The 21,854-nt window shown below is 38.4% G+C and overlaps 2 protein-coding genes across 8 annotated transcripts in view; both read right to left on the reverse strand.

Annotated features, from left to right (window-relative positions):
* The window catches only part of LOC128985378 (desmoplakin-B-like), a 412,041-nt gene that overhangs the window by 50,428 nt on the left and 339,759 nt on the right, over positions 1–21,854 (reverse strand). The gene's annotated exons all lie outside the window — the stretch shown is intronic.
* LOC128985379 (trichohyalin-like) overlaps positions 1–21,854 on the reverse strand; it is a 115,619-nt gene that overhangs the window by 44,825 nt on the left and 48,940 nt on the right. For 2 of the 3 annotated variants that reach the window (XM_054404824.1, XM_054404823.1), the window contains exon 7: positions 11,311–11,373. The exons of the other annotated variant lie outside the window; for it this stretch is intronic. In XM_054404824.1, coding sequence (XP_054260799.1) covers positions 11,311–11,373 — 63 coding nt within the window. The remainder of the gene's footprint in view (positions 1–11,310; positions 11,374–21,854) is intronic. 3 annotated transcript variants of the gene reach the window in all.

The raw sequence follows: 21,854 nt of genomic DNA on the forward strand, positions 1-21,854 counted from the left end.
TACTTAGGTCTAATACTGTAACATAAAACTGTAGCACATACATTAGAAATATTCATTTTCACCGATTTGTCAATCATCTAAGAGTTTTCTTGGAGAAATGTTTCCAAACGCCTATTGAAAACTTACCACCAATTACCATCATCGTCAATCAACGCATGTAAATTTGTTCCAGTGGGCGTGGTATGATAATACTTTTGACCTAAGAGAATTAGATTCTTTGCTAGTATTTTAGCAACACTCCGTTTGGAACGAATGTGTTTAGAAATGCTACAATTTCAATCCAAACTTAAAGGTGGTTTAACTGACATGTTCAAAGCAGTGTATTTCGTCTTTTTAGCCTAAGCAGTCCGGAAGTCAGACTTAATCGGATCCGCCAAGTATGGGGGAAGTGGTTTCATTAATATCAATCAAGTTCGTCAAGTAGAAAGTAGCAAGTTGCGGATCTGCCTACACCAGTTACGTAAGAGCCGCGTGTTTTGGATTGGAAAGGCCGCTTTAATTGCCTCAGTTGGTTGCTGGTTCTGACATTGGCCGCGAAAGTCGCCGCGCCTTCGCCTTCTTGCCCTCTCACCATCGCTTCCTTATCCGTCGTCCCTACGTAATTTAGACATTGGGCAGGCGAAAGTTCGCACCATCAGTGTATTCCCAAAGTATCTGCTCTTATCTTGGCGAGAGCTCGTGCGTTGCTAAAGCCCTGCACACACCAGAGCGATACTCCGTGCGATACTGGAGCGGGCGCGATACTTTTTCTTGGAAATTCTCTTGCGATACCAGTGGTCCGTGCGATACCATGGAGCCTTATGGAGCCGCACACACCAGAGCGAACCGCGATACGCGATACCGAGGCGAATGCGATACCGTAGCGATAGTATCGCGGTAACGCTGCATGCACTGTTTGCAGCGCTGTATCGCGGCGATACCAATGTGGCCAAACGATGAACTACTCAGTTTTGTCTTTTCTCTGTACGTGTAAAAACAACAACAACATGTCGTGTATCACCGAACATTTACTTGAAGTTGTTCATACATACCCGATGCACTATGATTTATATCACGTTTTAGCAACTAGAAATTTAAAATAGGGTTCGTCTTCATTATTTGTTATTAAACTACGTTTTTCTGAAGAATTTACAATAGAATTCCCAAACATTCAGACGTCTTGGATTTATTAATTATTTTAACACTTAAACATTTGATTTGAATTATCAATAGTTTTTCCAGTGCCGATGTCAATCCAATGTTGGGTGATTGCTGACGGAATAACGTATTTAATACTGGTTTGATGAGGACGAGGATTCCAATTACTATTTAATAGTTCATACAATATTGTATTAGCTATAGCACAGCATATTGTAAAGGTTTTGCTAGTCAGACTCGTGCCTAGCGTCCTAGGAAAAAAAACCTTAAAAGTGATTGCTAGCCGTTCTTCGGCACTCTCTTCACGGTAGTGGGTACTTTCCTTTTCGATAATGCCAGAAATCAAACCCAGCAACTTGTCAAAACATTCCTGATTAATTCCAGAATATGTAGAATCTTGTTTAATCTTTTCTTAACTGGGTCATGAGCGTATACGGTACTCGCCAAATCGCAGCCGTTCTTTATTTATGTCGTATACCCACATTTTCCTTGCTCTCTCATCTTCTATAATAGCACGGCTAGTTAACAGAAAAGCTTCTTCTTCATCAGACCATGTCATAGTTTTAAGTTTACACACAGTACAGTATAAAAACACTAACTATAACACAACACTGTTGCAACTAGAGTCTCACAACCACCGCACCCTCTGAGGTGTACTGGCTTTCCCGCGCGTCCCTTTCCCGCTCTGGTGTGGAAGCACCTGTTTTCTCTGCGATATTATCGCCCAAGTATCGCAGATAAAATTCTAGGAATAGTATCGCGCGTCCCCAGCGATAAAGTATCGCTCCGGTGTGTACAGGGCTTAAAGCTGACCGCCCGTTTTAGGAGCCGATTACATCTAAATGTTGGTAGAAAGTGGGATTTAGAGATGAAAGTTCTATAATATTTTGTGTCAACATGTGTTAAGAAGTAATAACCTATACATACCGTTGTTAGTATTGTGCATTATTAAAATGCAATAACGACTTGCTGATGAGATATGGGGACCCAAGGTTAACATTGTTCATATGACTTCAACCTGGCTTCTACTGATGAAGACTCTTAATGTGTAACTAATATCTATTAATACAACGACGATAGTAACTGTTCCCAATGCATACTTTTGCAATGGAAACTTTATCTTTTCTAAAAAGAATATCGTACTTTTACCTTCAGACAGTTGACCGTTAAAAAAACAATATGCAAATTATGGACGAGGATGAAACAGAATTACAGTGAAAAACATTGTCTACTTGACAAATATTCAAACTTTTGACTGTGGGAAAATACTCACATGGAAGACAAATCTGTCGAACATGGTGCGGAATAGTGATGAAACAAGCGCGAAAAGAAGAGCTTCCATGGCGGAGACTTGAACGCACGGTGTGAGCGAGTGTCTTCTAACCTCCAACTGTGTAATAGACTTGGACTACAAACTGTAGTTGGAACCTGCAGAACTTACACTAACACTGTCTGGCGCATGCGCACAACACAACTCAACATGTTGTCACCACTACTTCGGGCTGTGACATGATCATCTATTGATCATCTGCTACAAACTCACTGCACTGAGCGAGATCAGTTGGAAACTTCCATTGTCGAGGAAATCGCTATAACAATTGAGCCTCCATTATTTTACCATTGTTACGGAAAAATGTCCGCAATAAACCTTTGAACAACATCAATTAAGCGTTATTAGTTTTCTTTACGATAACACTGCATCATGCAAAATTTACATTATCGCAATGTATATTGTTGAACTATTTAAAATGCACAGTGTTTATACATTATCGCTGTATTTACATGTACCGGTACTGTATAAGGAGTCAAAAATTGTTGTTTTATACTTTACTGCAAATGTTTAGTTCATATTTTTATAAAAAGGTTTCTTACGGTCGTAGGTAAGTAATATTTTTTGCATAATTTATACGCGCTTCACTTCAACTTTTTACTTTCAAATGTTCAAGTGAACCTTACAAACAATATAGGCCTACTATATTGTATTGTCAGTCGGTAAAAGCTCAGAGTAACTACATACTAAGTATATTTACTCTGAGGTAAAAGCAACAAATCTTTCATTATACATTTAATATTTAATTTAAAATGCATGACTCTGACATAAGCCCCTTTGATCCTGAAATAATGCCAGGCTTTATGTTTATTTCATGATACTGTAATGAAATAAAACTCATTACTTAAGAAACGAGGCAATACAATCACGGTTTCAAGGAACTCTGAACGCCTTTATCTGATAAACTGGTGTTCAAATATTATAAAAAATGGAAATAAAAAATGGAAATGACTGACTTCAACCAAAACGTTTATCAGCCATATTTGAGACTCTACAAAGCTATAATTATTAATACGCTACATGCAACTTTGTGAACAATAATGCTTTTTTTTTTGTTTTAAGATTCAACCCCACATATTATAAACCAAAATGTTCGTCTAGGTGTGTAGATTGAAACCTAACCTTACATTTTTGAAAAGGTCCCTTGGGCTCTGCCCCAGTGGCTTTCTAATTTCCCATGTTATCCTAATAAAGAACAATTTTGTTTACATTATGATCAGCTGGATAATTTCATTGCTGTTAATATTTTAGTGGAAATTTAAGGAAACGTGTGCTACAAACATTTACTGAATTGGTTGAAATTAAATATTTTTACTATTTGAATTTGGGTTGGCGTAAATGTTACAATGGGAAAAAGCGAGAAAGCCTGGATAATTTGATATACTAAAAAGAAAACGGAATTAATACTGTGCTGCATTTCTTGAGCAATCATTGATAGAGCCTATTTGTAAACTATGGAAAAATAGGATAGTCGTAGAACAATACCAAGTAAAAGAAATAGAAATAATGTTGGTTTTTAATTTATAATCGTTATTATGGACAACCTAAAGCGGTGATGAGTGAGAAACATTTTAGAAAACCAAAAAAACAAGACTAGCTTGATATGTTGATTATATGGAACTTTTATGTACATCGTGAGTATTTCCATAATCTTTGAGTTGACTCTTTTAAAGTCATCGGAAATTATGACTGTTATTCGTTTTAAAATAACGCCTGTAATGCTTCGCAATTGCTCGAATTCCAGCAACAGGTACACTAGTAACATTTATTACGAATTACAATAAAATAGGTTAATTTTTGTGTTTGTTTTGTATCTTATCAGTTTTACTGGTATATTACCCTTTTCTAAATGAAATTAAAGTTAATTTGTATTTAATTCTTACCCATCCCTCTGATGATTTACACAAAAATTTAGAGTTGCTATATTATTTTTTGCATAACAAGTAGTGTAGCAATGATTTTCTTATATTCTTTTCATCGATTTAATTTTAATATATAAAGAAGAATGCGCATGGTTATGTCTACGTATATCAAACCATATGTACAGAATGTTTGTACACTTGTACAACGACGAGTTTTTTCTTACACAGGAAAGTGAAGTGTGTAATTTGGTGTGATCTGCGAGCCAGTCCCCGCCATCACTCGGGCGCGGGCACCGAGCAGTCGTACTGACCTCACAGTAACTCGCGATGAAAGCCTGTAATTTAAAAACTGCGTGGAACCTAAGTCACAATCCCGCGCATTAAGTGTTATCAAACTTATTGTCGTGGGCTCAAATAATCGGGTTGTACCTTACACCGCCTCCACACGCTCCAAAACAAGGAAATCTCGCGCCTTGGGCACAACCTGAGTTGGTGATCACACTTGTAAAATGGTCCAGAACTCAACTTAACTGACAAGTAGCCGTTACTTTACAAACTTTGAGGAAATTTCGTAAACTTTGTAACTAGGTGAACATCTCACAAACCAAACTAAGTGATAATCAAAACTATTTTTTATGACTACTGTTTAATGTGAGAAGATCCCTTAGTGGAGAGAAAAATATTACTTCAGTGATAGATGATTGTTGTGTTAGCTTGCAGCAGGTGTCTTATAGTTAGTCGGACAAAAATAGAATATAAATTTCCAGCAAGGCCACAAAATTGCAGAAATACCGGCAAAAATCTGGTTTACCTGTTGAAATAAATTCAATAAATTAACAAAAACTACCCTTGTCCCGTTAGAGCGTGACATGCAAGGTGGGGGAGGAGGGCCGACGACACTGTATCCAGTATAGCGACTTATCGTAACGTGATATCCGTGCACATGGTTATGTACGCTCCAACAGGGTTACGTAACTGCCAACCTAATGAAAGCTGTGTATAGAATTATGCTTTTCTTATGACAATATATCGCAACTATAGTCATATAGACGTTCAATCCAAACTGGTAAGTTGTATAATTAGTCCCATTTATTGTTATGTCCTTATTTCATAACTACTACATATCCGTTCTTCGCTACTGCGTAAGGATACAAAAGAAAAAAAATTATTATTTTTTATCTACTGTTGAAAACCGTTACACATCTACAACCACTGATTTTAGATAGCAAACTCAATTCTACCTTTAGTTAATAAATAACACTCTGTAGTCTGTATGACAGAATGCAGTAAAATCTTAGCTTTCCCCAGAGGGTTTGTATTTCTTTGGTAATAGATCTATATGCACACAGACCCACTAATTTCCGAGTTTTTCCCTCCATTACATAAGGTCATTACGTGTGCCACTCAAATGAACGGTTTACCAGGAAAACTAAACTTGGCACTTTCTCGCATTTAACTTCAGATGCATTTCAGTCAGGTAAATGTATGTAAACGAGCTGGACAAGTTTACTTTCTCTCAGATTTTCTGGAACCAAAACCTGAGGCGGAAGAGTTCTAGGCAGGGCTACAACACGAGGTCAGAGACACTAGCTGGGCGAGAGCTTTCTATGAGGTACGTGTAAGACATTAAACAAATATTTGTGTAAGTTAAGCCTAACTAGGAGTACGCTCCGAAGTCGCGTATGAGAATGAACGAAGACAATTCCATGTAGGCTACCATATATAATCTGTCTTTAGTATTTGGTGCCCCTTATATCCTGCCTCTGCGGCCCGCCGCAAGTTTGTGCGGCGGTGGCAGTGATGACCAGCGTTGCCAACACAACTTGCTCATTTTACCCGCAAAATCCGGTGGTGATCCCCGGAATCAAGTCGGAAACACGATCTATTAATTAGTTTTTTAATAGTATATTAGCTATTCTTTCTATTGGTATCATAATTATGTTCCTTGTATACTGTATACATTGAAACAGTCGCATACCGCAACTGGCTGGACCTCCGCTAGTTGACGATTCAGCGTTCAGAGTCAGACATGAGTTCCGGCTAGAGCCGGTCACCGACAGCCAACTTGAGTGGTGCATTAGGGATTTGCGTGGTGGATCTGCTCCTGGTATAGATGGAATTTCGGCGATTTTATTACAAAATAATATTCCGGCACTGATACCTCCACTCAAACACCTAGTTAATCTAAGCATTCTCTCAGGACAATTTCCTGACCGTTTTAAGATAGCGAAAGTAGTTCCTTTGTATAAATCTGGCACAAAGCAAGAGTTAAACAATTATCGCCCAATATCCCTGTTGAATGTTATGTCTAAGATTTTAGAAAAATGTGTCAAAATACAATTGCACTGTTATTTGGAAGATAATAATTTGTTATCAGAATGCCAGTATGGTTTTAGGAAGAGTAAAAATACTAGTGATGCTCTCTTCGCTATGAATAAATATATTTCGGAGTGTATTAACGGAAATGAAAAAGCATTGACTGTGTTCATTGACCTTGCAAATGCATTTGATTCCATTGATAGAAATATTCTTTTAAATAAAATGGAATGCATCGGAATTCGTGGTTTGGCCCTAAAATGGTTTAGTAGTTATTTGAATAAACGAAGCCAGTTAGTTTCTATTAACAACAATTTTAGCGATATACGTGAAATAGACTATGGAGTTGTCCAGGGCAGTACGCTGGGACCATCCCTTTTTTTAATTTACATAAATAATTTAGACAAACTTCCAATCACAGGAAAGCTCTTTTTATTTGCCGACGACACTGCAGTTATATTCAAAGGTAATACTTGGGACCAAACATTCAATGTAGCGCAAACAGATATGTTCCTTATTCAAAAATGGTTCTCCCAAAATGTATTATCAATGAATGTTTTAAAAACAAAATATATGCCAATTTTCCTCAGACAAAGTAGTAAGCCTCCCACCAACCTCAGACTTGTGATGCATGTTTGTGGAGATCCAGGTGTGTAAACAACCTGTGGTTGTTTACATTTGGAGAGAGTAGATCATTACAAGTACTTGGGAGTGATATTGGATAGTAGGTTAAGATGGGAACCCCATATTGAATATTTAAAGACAAAACTTAGGAAATTAATTTATGTTTTCAGAAACGTTCGCGAAATTCTTAACATTAATGAAATAAAAATGTTATACTATGCATTTGTCCAATCAGTACTTCAATATGGAATTATAGTATGGGGAGGAGCTAGTAGCAATATTTTAAAGCCTCTGTTTGTCATACAAAAACTAATTATTAAAATAGCTTTTCAATTCAACAGGCGTTTCCCTACAAATGTTATTCAAAAACACTCAATTACTTTCGGTGCGTCAACTTTTTATCAAAACTTTACTTGTATATACAGTACCTACTCTAATCAAGATTTGATAGTGACGCCAATCACACATAACTATTCCACCAGAGGAGCTGTAAATGTAGGTATGCAGGTACCCCGAGTTTTAAAGTCTGCAAACCTTACTAATGCTTTTTATATTGCGAATTTTTTGTATAGGAATATACCATCAGAGATTAGAGATCTACAGGTATCTCTTCCAGTTTATAAACGTTCGGTAAGCAGTTGGCTGTCGGAGATTGGGCTCGATCAGTCTGAGACACTTATCGGTTCAGTATACAATACCTAACAATAATTATACACAAGTACACCAAACAATATTTAGCGTACATATATCAGTAACTGCAACTCCATTCACTCGACTACCTTTTATTTAGCATTAACTGTTCCTGTAGCTGTCTCATAGCTTAGTTGTAAATAGTATTTTGATTAATTTAGTTTTAATTTTTTAAGAATATTTCTAATTTGTAATAGAGCTCGTCCCGCGCACAGGTCTTTTACGGCCTATGCGGGACTATTGTTCGTATTTTGTACATGTATATATTTATGTATATAAAAGGGAATTTACATGTTTGACGGTTCTTTGTAAGGTTCTTCCGATTTGTTTGATATTTGGTTGAAACTCCTATGGATGCTAGGGGATGTGTTTGATGCACAGAATCCCACTTTCCTCGTTACGGTCATCCCTTCTCCGTCAGGTGATACATATTTAATTTTCTTTGTGTGGGAATTCACTAACCGTATACAGCTTACTGAGTTACTTACTACATTGACGCAATAATAACTGTATTTATGAAAACTGCGACTCAACTTTAATAGAGTACGTATTGCTTAATATTTTCAGATAATTACAATTTAACTGATATATAATAAGAAATTTTCCTTAAATTACATCTTGGTGCTATAACCTCGCTATCATTTTAGATCTGAGAGAGAAGCAATTAAGAAAACCGGGTCAGCTATGCGTGTGGGAGCCGTGAAAACTCAGCAATTTGTTTTGGCCTGCGCGCGAGGCGAAGTGGGTGTTAATGGGGAAACACTTGCTCCAATCTATTATGGCTCTATACCTCTACCTGGGGGCTTGAGAATTATTAAGTCCAAAAATTAGTGTACACGAGTTAAATGAATATATGTCAAAGTCATAATTCGAAAGGCATATAAGTTCTGTATCTGTGAACTAAAAAATATATGTAAAAGCTGTTCTTTTGGATCAGAGTTCTTATTTGGCTGGATGTGCCCCATTTTCAAATCATTAATAAACACTCAAAAGGGCATGCTTTGCAATGACCCGTAACAATTTCGTTTAATGTGTTGCCCTAGATTGCTTAAGAATAGATAAGCTAGGATACTAAAGATTTAATATTAGCTTAAAGAACTTCGTCCATTAATAAATATAGGCTATCTTCTAAACCACGATTACAGAGGTAGGATATGATATCACACGAGTATTCTTTAATTGCATGTAACTTACTAAATTTACAAGTTGAATTTGGTATAACCAAGCGTCTCTTATTGGAAACCCTGTAGTTTGGAGTATTAACTCACAGGTCCCGTAGGTTGACAATACCATAGTAGTTTTATCAAGACCCTCGATGACCACAAGCAGTATTAATACGGTTCGTGCACTAACCGATAGAAGATTTATACTTTCATTGAAATAGAGGGAGGTGTATACACAGGTAGAAAGGAGGTTGCGAATGTCAAAGAGCTTTCTCGGAGAGGGCTTCTTTTTGAGAAAACATAAATAAATAACACGTTGCTGCGACTTACCGAGCGTTACGAGCATAGTGCCTGAAACTGTGACTGACGCGGAGGAATTGGACCGCCTCCTCCACGGAAACGGTTGTTAACCTCCATTACCTCCTCCGCCCCCATTACAATAATTTGGTGTTAGTCTTGGTGCCATAGTCCAAAACATCGGTGGTCTACTCGTATACACTTAGTAAACCATAAATTGATAATCTGATCCTTATTGAGAGAGCGGTAAGTAGGCGTTGAGCACCAAAGCGACCACAGCTTAGGAATTTATTACCTGGCATTTGTCGTCATTTAACCGACGTTATTCATCTGATTCTGTTTGATTGCGTCGGTGGCGAGTAAATTATTTCAATTTTATAATATCTAAAAAAAATTCTCTAGCATAAGTTTCCGAGATTCCAACTCATGTTTTGGATTGGAACAAGTTAACTTTTACAGCCTATTTCTATGTTGAGGTGTTTTCACAAGTCTCACCGAGTGCATTAGCACTGAACTGCCATGGTAAATCATGGCATTACAGATTCGACTTAAAATCTCACACCATTGTCCGGATAAACCTTTGATCACGGATGACAATGCACATTGAAATCAGTTCCGGAGCGGACGTGGACCGCGCGCAAGCTGGGCACTCATGCGGGTTTCTCTGTGTGGATTTCCGCCCCTACAGCCACAACAACACGGATGTTTTATGTAGTGAAGGCTGCGGCAGCGTGGCGCGTCCAGGCATAATGTCACTAACTCTAACTCATTATTCCACTGTCCGTATCACGGCTATCATCATGACCGACGTACCCTTGACTTTACGGTCGTTATAAAGGATGACGCTCTCTCCTTTCTCTTTTGTGAATCGTTAATCATTAGTTCTTCGCCATATACACTTGCCTATGACTAATCCTTTTATAGCTGTGTTACAATATAGAGGGCGTGAAAATTTTTTTGGTATTGGTGTTTCATTATTTTGGAGTTGTAACTCTAGTTCATAGTTTGTGTAATGAACTTAGAAAAAGACAACACGAAGTGGAAACGCAACCAGAAGACAAACGCCTATCAGTATATCAGAATGGATGGAAAAGGAGAAAAGATTTTGAGTTCTGGATGATGGAGTGGAAACATTATGAGTGGCAAGTGATAAGTGATAAATGGCAGATGGGAGATGAAGGGATTCGGAGAGGGGTTGAAATGAAGATCTTGTTATTTTAAATGAAGGATTCTGGGTGTTGTGTTGGATAGTGGATGGTAGTTTAGAAACAACGAAAGATGGATGGGGATGGCTGGATGATGGTATCAAGAATGTTGACTTGTCTGAAGAATGAAGAACGTCGAATAAAAAATTTTGGATTGGATCTTTTTTTCAATAATTGCCCATGGATTTTGTTCTTCTGCTCTATTTCATATTTGTAATTCGTTTTATATTATATGATTTATATATAAATTGGCATTGGATGCTGGATGTTGGATGTTCGACATGGCGGGACTCAGCACCGTTAGTTCAAGACTTGGCGGAACGGATGGCCAGATAAGACACAATGCTAGCGGCTAGCGGTCTGTGCGTGCGGACTGCGGACGACAATTATATGGCTCTGACAACCTCTCCTCCCTTCGACTTCATTAGTCTGACTGTAAACTCCAGACTTCTAACCACTATATTCTTCACGACATGTTAGCGTTACATTATCCATATTTGTGAGTCACTATTTGGCCACATAGGTACTTCATGGTGTTGGTGTAGCTCAAAAGAGTATAATCTCTAAGCATATCTACATGTGGTAGATGGCTAAGGACTATCAATTATTTACTGCATATATTGAAATTTCCCTGAACACTTTTGTGTTGAGTTTCTTAAAAGTACACAGTATGTCCCAATACTTACCACGTCAGAGGCAAACGAAAGTTGTTTAGGGCGCTTAATACAAAGTCTTGACTGCTCCCCCGGCTGAAAATAAAAACAGCCTATATGATTCTTTTGCAAGAAGTAACTAAATCATTAGTACAAAAAAGAGTAACACTCTCTGATAATAATGCATAACTTAACAGTATAGAATTCACATTATAATATAAAGCTATGTTATGTCTTGATCAAGTACAGTAATCATATTAAGTAGGGGTTTCTCAAGGTTTAACTGTGCGAATGCATGCAAGAAGTTACATGTTTGTGATGTTTATTGTAGGTCGAAGGTGATGTTTTATGCACCGGATGGCGGATACAGTGTCAGCCTACGTCGTGAGGAGAGGTGTCGCCATCTGGTTCACAATCGCAGCAAATCGAAGATCTCTGTGAATCACCGTGTCAGGGACAAACTGTAGAGGAGGCGGCTTGAGTCACCTCAGACTTCACTGTATCTCTCAACAACGATTACCACCGCCACCGCTGTATATGTACATGCTGGAATACAGCAGTACTGTACTGTACTGGTGAATCTCCAGACGGCATACTGGTAATGGCCGTTTCAATGAATTCGGCGGGTTCGGAGTTGCAGAGACCCAACAAGGATGGTGTCACCTCGATTGAACTGCATTTCTAAAAAGTTAACACTTATTTAAAAAAAATATATAATCCGGGAACGTGTTAAGACCTAAGAACAATCGGCTGAAAACAATCTACAATGCAACGACGACCCGCAGTTTAGAATGCAGGTGCATCAAAGAGAACTTTCTAAGAATCGTTTATTCAACGCAAGAAAAGGGAAAGCCATCGGGATAGTGCAATGACCACCAGCTGAAGACGTGTTGTTATGCCGAACACACTCGGACAGTCGCTGAGCAGTGTTCTTCAGCCAAGTAGGAGGTACAAGTCATGTATACAACTACTTTCAACTGCGACCATTGCAAGAAACTTCCTTGCTACCAATAGACGTTTCTGGAATTACTAAAATTCCTCTGTTTAACGATGCGTTACCCCGGCTCAGAAAGAAAGTCATTGTATGCGATGTAAGAGAAAAATACATAGTATACGGAGTCATTTAAGAAATGACGTCTGACGAAAGAAAACATCCCACCGAGTCCATGTCTTATCATAAACATGTTATTCATTTTGGAAGTGTTTTTCCATCTTTCATTCATTTGCAAAGATGAACATCGCTAAAATAATTCAGCCTCTACTACATTCATATTGGAATCTGGCACGAAACCCGTTCCAGCGGCATTTCATTGAGCGGTGACTGAGGCTGACTCGCACGTGTGTGTGGCTGAGGCTGCTGACCTTCAACTGGACTACACCGACACTGGGCTGCGACGGTGGACGGTATAGTACTGTGACTGTGGGAAAGTGAGTGTCAATGGCTGGCTCTCATTTCCATACACCTCAGCCAACCGCTCCTGCCCAGCAACAGCAACAGTTCTGGATCCTCCAGAAAAGAATTACATGTGGTAACGATTTTTTTTAAGGAAATGTAGAAATTTCCTCTTCAGATTATGGTTATCTATCGAGTAATTCGAACGTCAAACTTCAATATGGCTGCTAAACGGTAGTGCACTTACCTAAACACATTTTGGAAAGTTTTTTCGAGGAGGAGATCCTGACCACCGATAGTAGTGCTCTAGTCGGAATGAACAGTAGGCCTACATTGAAAACAAGTAGTGTTCTGTCGTATAATCTATCTTTATTTGTGCACCTTTATACAAACCAAGTGACATTTGACGAACGAAATACATATGCATATGAAGGGAGACGAGTATCCAGTAACCCCATAAAAATGTTATAACTGATATTAAATATGTCGCGTAAAAAGACGAACATTCCAAGTAAATCTGTACTTTTCAGTCAAGATCAAAATACAGTATATCCATTTAACAATTTTAAAAATACGTTAGTTCTTGTATACGAAGATTTTTATAAATATGTACGGACAATTAACATTTATTTAGTTTGCTGTATGAAAATTTGTTTCGACAAATATATATTTTTTACGCTTGCCAAAATGAATAGACGAATTCAAACACACGGTGTTGTTTAGGAATGTTCCAGATTTATGTACAGGATATGTTTAGAAGATAACGATTACAGGTACACAAGCATATTATTTGTTTTAAATGACATAAGATTCTCTACAAATTATAACAGGGAACCACTGCACGCATTGGCGTGTTTCCTGGTGAATGACATCACGGACGAGAGTGCTGACTGCTGACTGCTGACTGCGCTGCACCTGCTGATTCTGTCGCGACGCTAAGTCAGATGTTTGTTGCATGATGGACACAATTTCACCACCACGGCGCCATAGTAATGCATGCACGTGTTCAGTCCACAGGAACTTTCCAATACATATGACGGCTCAAATTACAGAAACTTGCTTATCAGAAAAGAACTGTCGTAGAGTAAGTAAAAGGCTTCAGCGGCAAAAAATAATAAATCGGACAATTGACCACAAAATTGGAAAATGCTATGTGGAAATGACATAGTAGGATATGCATACTCATTTTTGTTACTTTTTACACATAAACCAATCATTAGCTGGAATTTATACAAATTGAAAATTATATGACGAAATTAAAACCGGCTACGGTATAATGATTTTAAAAGATGTATTCCTAAAATAGAGTAGAGCGCTATTTTAATCAAAATGTTATATAGTTGTTGGCCATTACTTTCTGTGTCGAAAAAGGATGAGGTGTAGCAATAACTCTTAATTGGTGATGTGGTTAATGGCATTAACGCTTTAAAGTAATTGCTGCCGTCTCCAAGCTGGAATTCAAAAACCTGATTTATAGCGAAGTGAGCACGTGCCTGGACGCACATCCGGTCACTGGCGGGCCCCATATACATAGTCCCATATACATGGCCCATTATACATAGTCCCATATAAATATGGCCTAATATATACGGCCCGAAATACACGGCCCTATAAAATGGAACCATATACATGGGCGCAAACCCACCAATGGGACACCCACACTAGGCAAAAATCTAGCCTTTAGAACTTTGCTAGGCTATACGCATAGATTAATGGAGTCCTTTAATCTATGCTATAACATAACACCTGTTATGGGTTATGGGGAGTTATGGGTTAATAGCCTTACCTAAAATCTACTTTAGTTACAACTACTGCGTAACACAAAAGTCAGCCTTACAAAAAGTTTTCACTGTAGTACTGCAGTTTCGTTATCCGCGGGAGAGTTGTTATCAATAAAGAGTTAGTGGCATGCTGCCCAGCCATTGATGTGATACTTGGCCACCGGCAATGCATGTACTGAAGAGAAACCTGGACGCATATCTACTCGAACCCGTGCGCAAGGCCATGCTATTGGCCAGAGAGTGACCGAAATGGTCAAGCTTTCGTCGATGTCGCACGTCGAATGCTGAAACTCCACTACTTGGACTGAATTGCGAACATAGTGAATCGCATGCAATGATGGTGCGCGCCCTGTATGACGTAATCTAAATGTGCTTTTCTCCCTAAGTTGTAAGTCTAGTAACGAAAGCCGGAGGGCACCGCTTCACATCGAAACAATATATCATAGAAATCGCGAGAACCAATAATCCAATTAAATTCGATCCGAGGGAAAATCATGAAGAATTAACGTCACTTTCACAGCACCATATTGTGGGAGTAAATATTACAGATATTGTACAACACAATTGTACAGTATTACGTTTTATTTATTACAAAGCTATTTTATGATATGGAATCAAAGGGTTCTATGCGTAGATTGTAATGTCAATTGTGGCTGTACAGTGTACAAAGTACAATGACTGGACACCACACAATGATGGATATATCCTGTACTTAACAATTTCGTTTCTAAAAGCGTACAAGCTTGGCCAAATAGAAAATATAATCGGATAATATACCTGCATTTGGTTATGTTTGTATTTTCACTAATAAAACAAGTTAATCCTTCTCTGATAATAGTATGTCATCTATGGTATGGAAAAGCCAGGAAGTATCGACTTTTGCCTTTACTTGAAGAGTTGTTGCGAAGAACTTTGCACATAAACATAGTACTCCAGGTACACCCCTGTTTCACTTCTTGAAATACTGTAACTGATTTATCATTTATAGGTGTGTTAATAATATAGTATGCACTAATTTATTTAACGATTTACCTACCTCAGTAAACATGTTTGCTTCTGGTCAATGTGAGCGTTTTTATTTTGTAGTTTGGCTTTGCCCTATAGTATTAAATTGTCCACAATAATTATTTTGTTAGAAATAGGCTAAGGTTAGTACTTTAATACTTTATTGTGAAAAGGTGGCCATACGAATGTATTTTAAGCCAAGTATGAATAGAGATGAGTGTAAAATGAGTGGCACGATCTTGTAGTCTTGTTACTAAGGCAGACATGTTCCTTAGATACGATAGCCCATACAGCCAATGGCAACTAAAGGACCTACAGTTTATAGTGGAATCTGAACCATATTTTTCCTTGTAATTGACAAATTGGTCTAATTATCAGGATAGTACTACGGATCGTCGTAGTACTCACTAGTGCGAACGTTAATCCACATCAGGGAGTATCGCATCCACAGTTTATGCCTATAAATGGCCACCGTCCCAGTCTGAATGAAGAACACTCAAAACCCACCACAATTAAGTGATGACACCAACTCCTATCTGAAATCTAAAGTTGATCGTATTTGATCGGAAAAAATATGCGAAACATTGACGATGATAACTACTTAGAGAGTCGAAACTAGTTGCCATATTGAAATATTCTGTATTCCATGAATGCGGTACAAATGAATGCGATAAAATTTTGAATGCTTTACGCAAATATATATTTTTTTAATGCGACTAGGAGGCTTAAATAAAATAAAACAAATATGTGAAACAAGCTACAGAAACAAATATGTTGGAAAAACCGTCAAAATATAAAATACAAATTTGATTGTTTAGTTAATTATTGTTGTGTAACTTTACTTATGTTTTCACAGAAATGTATAACAATTACAAGTGACACGGTCTGCCATGTCTGGTGGACGTGGATCGCTGGGAAAAGGGAGGTCAGGTCGTTGGGAAAGGGCAAAATATTAGACTAATTAGCTGATACCACAGCTTATGCATTACATCACTAACCTCTACGTTGTTTATGTTCATTCATAACCTGTGCCGCTATTGCCTATTGAGTTTTACCTGTTTTACATGGCACATTGTTGAAACTACATTCAAAATAAAAAAGTCCAGCAAAAAAGAAACAAAATTGGTATGAAATTGTTAACAATGTGTAAACCAACTAATTTTATAAGTAGCAATGTTTGTAGTTTGATTCATTATTTTTGTCACGCTCGATTTGTTTCACAATTTGATTAGCTAATGGCAGATACACAATAATGACCATTCATTACTAATTCCTGGATTTACCATTCTCTTCCTCATTATTTTAAACTAGAACAAGTTACAACTTTTTACTTTTGAGACGGTTTCTCCAGCTTACGTGTAAATGTATTGTGTGAGGAGTCAAGTAAATGTTGAATGTCTCTCGGATTTACATGTATAACCGGTCCACAGCCGCTCTCTGAGACGGAGACATGCTGACATGTGTATGTGGGAAAGCTCGGTCGTTGTATGAGTCAGGATATAAACGTCACTCAGATGTTGGGAACGGTCAAGAGGTCATCTGACCACCTGCAGTCAGGTTCTGACCTTACAAGTGCACAACAAACTTGCTCAAGCATTACATTTTCAACATAAAACTGTGGTATATTCCCAGTAGTATTACGGATATTACGATAGGTAATACAATATGTTACAAGAACGTGTTTCAGTTTACCGATAAATCAGATGGGCTACATAAAACAAATGCCAACTTCAACAATAACTGATTATTGGGGTACATGGCATCTTTAAACCTAAAGAGATTATTCAATATACTTCGTTGACGGTTGACGTCTGCTACACAAAGTAGAGCCTCAAAATCAACAGACTAGTATGTTTGGATTCAATATCGTTCTATACTATACTATACTTTAGATCAATGTACTTACAGCCAAACTTTGTTTTACAGTACTACTGTACCATCCCTCTACAACTGCCGATGCCGCCGCGCACCGTTCTGTAATGCAGAGGTAATGTCCGTTCTCCGCTCACACACATCTGAACCTAGATGCGGGCTAATTAAGGTTACCGGTAACGATGATTGTATTTAATTGTGCGACTCTCATCGGACCCCCGTTACTCGTACTCCCAGAGGTACAGAAGAGGTAGAGGTTGTCATCGTTCGCCACTACTCCCACCAACCGTCTGGGACGGAGATTGCCCGAATCACACAAACTACCGGATTACTCGCAATAATAATTAACCAGTGGCAACTACACCATTGCTGAAAATTGCGTGTGGTGGCAGAAACAATCTCTTCTCGTATTCATGTTTGATTATTGCTGTAATGGACCTGTTGGATCAAACCGAGGCTCCAGGCCCGAGGGTAGGCTGACTTCGACCACACGCAAACTGTCTGTCTGGGTAAGTTCTTGTATCATAATTGCAGCGAATACGGTTGCGATACTGCACGAAATTGCGGTAAGCCTTTAGTGAAGATTTATTGTGACCTTTGTTTTGTTGTGAATGATGTTGAAATATTTACTTAATATCCACAGTTCACACTATAGTATAGTACAATATCTCGATGTACCGTTAACTGAAATAGATATTGTATTTATTTATATGTGAAGAAATTAAGTATTTTTTATGATTTATAAATTAATTAAAATAGAAAACCTAGTGCCAAATTACAAGATCTTTCAAAAATTAAAGTTAAGATAAAAAAAAAAAAAAATTAAGATACAATCTCTTAACAATTTTATTCTCTTCTCTATGCTTCTCGATATCCAACACTTCCCCCAGATTGATGGTTTGAATAACAGAACTTTTTGCTTTATTCAATGAAATAGTTAATCACAGTGGGGTTTTCAAGACATCCATAACTTTCTAATCGCGGGAAACCTATACGTAGGTGCAAATAGCAGAGAGGCTGTAAGTGGCACAGGATGCTGATCCGGTCAAGTACAGTTATCGCAGCAAGTATTTACCACAAAGTTCATTACCTCCGCCGGTCGCGACTCTGATAATCATACCTCTGTGCTGAACAAATCAGTCAAAAATGAAGGCTTTCGACCAGTTTGCGAATTGTTTATGCAGCGCACCACGGAGTGGATGTAATTGCAATTAATTGGTCAACCTGACGGAGGTCGCGGTCCTGGGGCAGGTAGGCAGGTATCCGTCCACCTCGTAAAGATGGACCTGTCATGTAACATAATAAGTATTCGTAAATATCTTGGTGGAATTTTAATATCAACGGTTACATTTTAATTTACTTTGTAACACCGTTAGACATGTAGAGATTGATGGTGTTCTCTTTTGGTAGTTAAAACACCAAGAAGTGCAATTCCCATAGTCCATATCGATTAATTAAAAAATATCGCAACTTATGCAACTACTCCACACAGTCACGTATACAGTGCGTTGGCTTTTTCTCACGCTTGATTGTTTACGACAGTGCGAGATGTTGCAACGTGCGAGTGCAAGTAGTCACGGACTTGTCGTAGTGTGGGAGTGCAATACTGCAGCGACACTTACCGCGGGAAAACAAACAAACCCCGCCAAGACTAAACAATCACTTTGATCTGCGATAGAGCACGCTAGCAATTGTGTTGAAGGATCATTAGCGTAGGAATGTTAACTCGAAGTTGTTTAAGTTGACACTGCCCTTGGTACACCCCTATTTCCATTTATGTCTTCAACTGAATGTGACGTATAAGGGTTTTCAGCCCCTCTAGAGTAAAATGAACTGTCATTACACTATGTACAGTAAGCTCTGTACATGTTCTAGCACCTGTTGTGTTGCGAGGCTCAGGTTTGCACCGATGGGAAGGTACAACAACCCCTGTGTGTATGTGAACCGTCACCTGATACCTGGGACGGGGTGTGAAGAGTCGTCTTCGACATGTATCGTATCACATGTACTACGCACTCTCCATTGTCGCTGTATCAGGTTATCAACGGTTTCGTAACAGCAACAGGAAGACATTTCATTTGAAATCGTCTTATATACCTACCTGCAGTACCTGTCTTATTACCTTCTGGCCAGTTTAAAACCATTTTTCATATTTGGAAATTTGAATTAACTCATACCTGAGATTTGATAAAACACAGAAACGGTTTTTAATTTCTGGTCAGCTGTTTCGTTTCCATTGTCAGTAGGCCTAAGAAATTTGCAATAAGATGTGCACGTGTTTAAAAATTGAATTGAGCAGAGTATCCAACACAATTTCATCAAACCTTTCGAATTTGATAAATCAATATTGGAAGAGATTGGGTGGTTCTATAGCATGTTAGGGTTCTTCGATTTAGAAAATATTATTGAAACAAGGGAGTCCTCAATTACTATGTTACCCAAATCATAAATAGTCAGTACATTGCATTTACAGTCAATGTTGGTACCGAAACAAAGCAAAGCACGTCCAGCCTCTCAACATTGCTACGATGGTAATGTCTGGAGCTGTTGTAATCCACCGTGTCTAATGTATCTCAATCATAATTAGTTCGTCTCGCAGGAATGTTTTATTACTTCTCTCATCTGGACAAATGTGAGCGACACTACTGCAGTCTCAGAATGACTCGTGCATAATTAAATGGCCCAGTGATTATGAAAGGCGAAAGGCATAATCTAGCTAGTGATATTACAGTAGTTGGTTGGTCATAGACTGGACAGCAGCTGTTCAGAGACAATAACTGGGGTTTGATTTGATATTTTTCATGTATAAGTCAGTCCCTTGACGTATGTCATCAATACGCAAATGTGAGCGACACTACGGAATTTTGAAATGACTGGAGCATAAGTATATCATGAACTGCAAAAGGTGTCACTAAGCCTATGATTTTACAGTAGCTGACCTGATCATGAACAGTTGAACTGTACAAGTGGCTCTTAACAATTACTTGGTAGTGGAGTGGTTTGATATGTTTGTAACTAATCCAGGCAGTTACACATCTTTTGTGAACGATTTTATTACAGCAATGTCCCGGTCTCTGCGCAGAACACAGGACACACACACACCCTTGAACCGTCACCTGGTGGTGAGTGGGTCCTGCTGCTACTACTGCCAACGTCCACCGTCGGAAGATGTAACAGACCATGTCTAATGCCCTTCCACCATCTCATTTATATCCACCGCAGCTCATTTGCATCACACTACGTCCTATTCTTTGTTAAAATGTTCGTTATTCATTCATTCCCGATTTCAACAAGAGGAGATTTCCTCGGTCGCTTCTTAGGCGTTTCTTCCCGTTTTACGGATATTTTCTAATGAATTGGCTTCGTTACTCGAATTATTAAATTTTAGCACGGCTGTTAGTCAATTCAACAAATGGAATGCAATGTGAGATACGTTAGCTTCAACTTAAAAGTATACTAATAGGAAAATCGTACAGTTTTACCACAACTACAACCCTTTACTTGTTTAAATAATATTGCTTTGTAGAAATCGGTTTGGTTTTGTGCCTTGTGGCCACTCTCTGTCAAATGCTTTCTAAAAAAAATGTAATGTATTTTATATCATAACTACAAGTTGTAAAAACTTGTATTAACTCTCATCTATTGACGCATGTAATCAGACTGCATATTTTCCAGTTAATATGGTCACTTGTGATGTTATTGGGTTTGTTCACTGAAATCTTAACCAAGGCCCCAACACACTATTATACAAATGTCGCCCAGCTTTCCACCGTATTCGCCGAACTACGCGGGCTAGACAACTAGATAGTCTAGATGCAGATCCATTGGATGCTCAAGAGGCTCAGAGAGGAACATTAGATGATAACGGGAAGGAGAAAGTCGGAACCAGTTAACCCCAAAATCCGGCGCGAGATTAGCGCAGCCAATCTTAGTAACTGTAATAGTGCATGAGAAACATCTGTGTAGTTGTGGACCGGGGCCGGGGCTTGGGCTATCCGAAATAGGCTTAGATTAAATCTGCATTAATCGCCTCCTGGGGGTGATTCCCACGCGACCGCGGACTAGGAACTATCACTAAATACTGGACACTCTAGTCTAGTGGCACAGCTAGTAGGCTGCCATTACCACGACCAGCGCCCAGCTTGGTGGAGCTGCTAAACAGACGCGAGATAGGACATGAAATAAGCCTGCAATCGAAACCGGTCGAATATTAAAACTGCAATCGAAAGTATTAACTGTACTACATAAATAACACAAATATCAACAATCCCCTGTACAGTAAACGTTTTGATAGCGATGAAATAACTATTACATAGTTACAAATTACACTGATTTACGTAATTATAGTAAAAAATGTCAATATAGTCGCTTAGAGATTCCTCGTATATGATGATTTTGGTATTTCATTTCTGATTGATTATTACCAATGTCCCCTTTTTATGTTGGGTCTTTTCCTCACCTCTTTCGACAAGATAGTTTAATCAAAACTATCGAGCGAAGAAAAGAGCGAGATTCTTGTGAACATT

Source organism: Macrosteles quadrilineatus, unplaced genomic scaffold, assembly GCF_028750875.1.
Source record: "Macrosteles quadrilineatus isolate MER2022 unplaced genomic scaffold, UCM_ALF_1.0 Scaffold_2__2_contigs__length_208266976, whole genome shotgun sequence".
NCBI lineage: Eukaryota > Metazoa > Arthropoda > Insecta > Hemiptera > Cicadellidae > Macrosteles > Macrosteles quadrilineatus.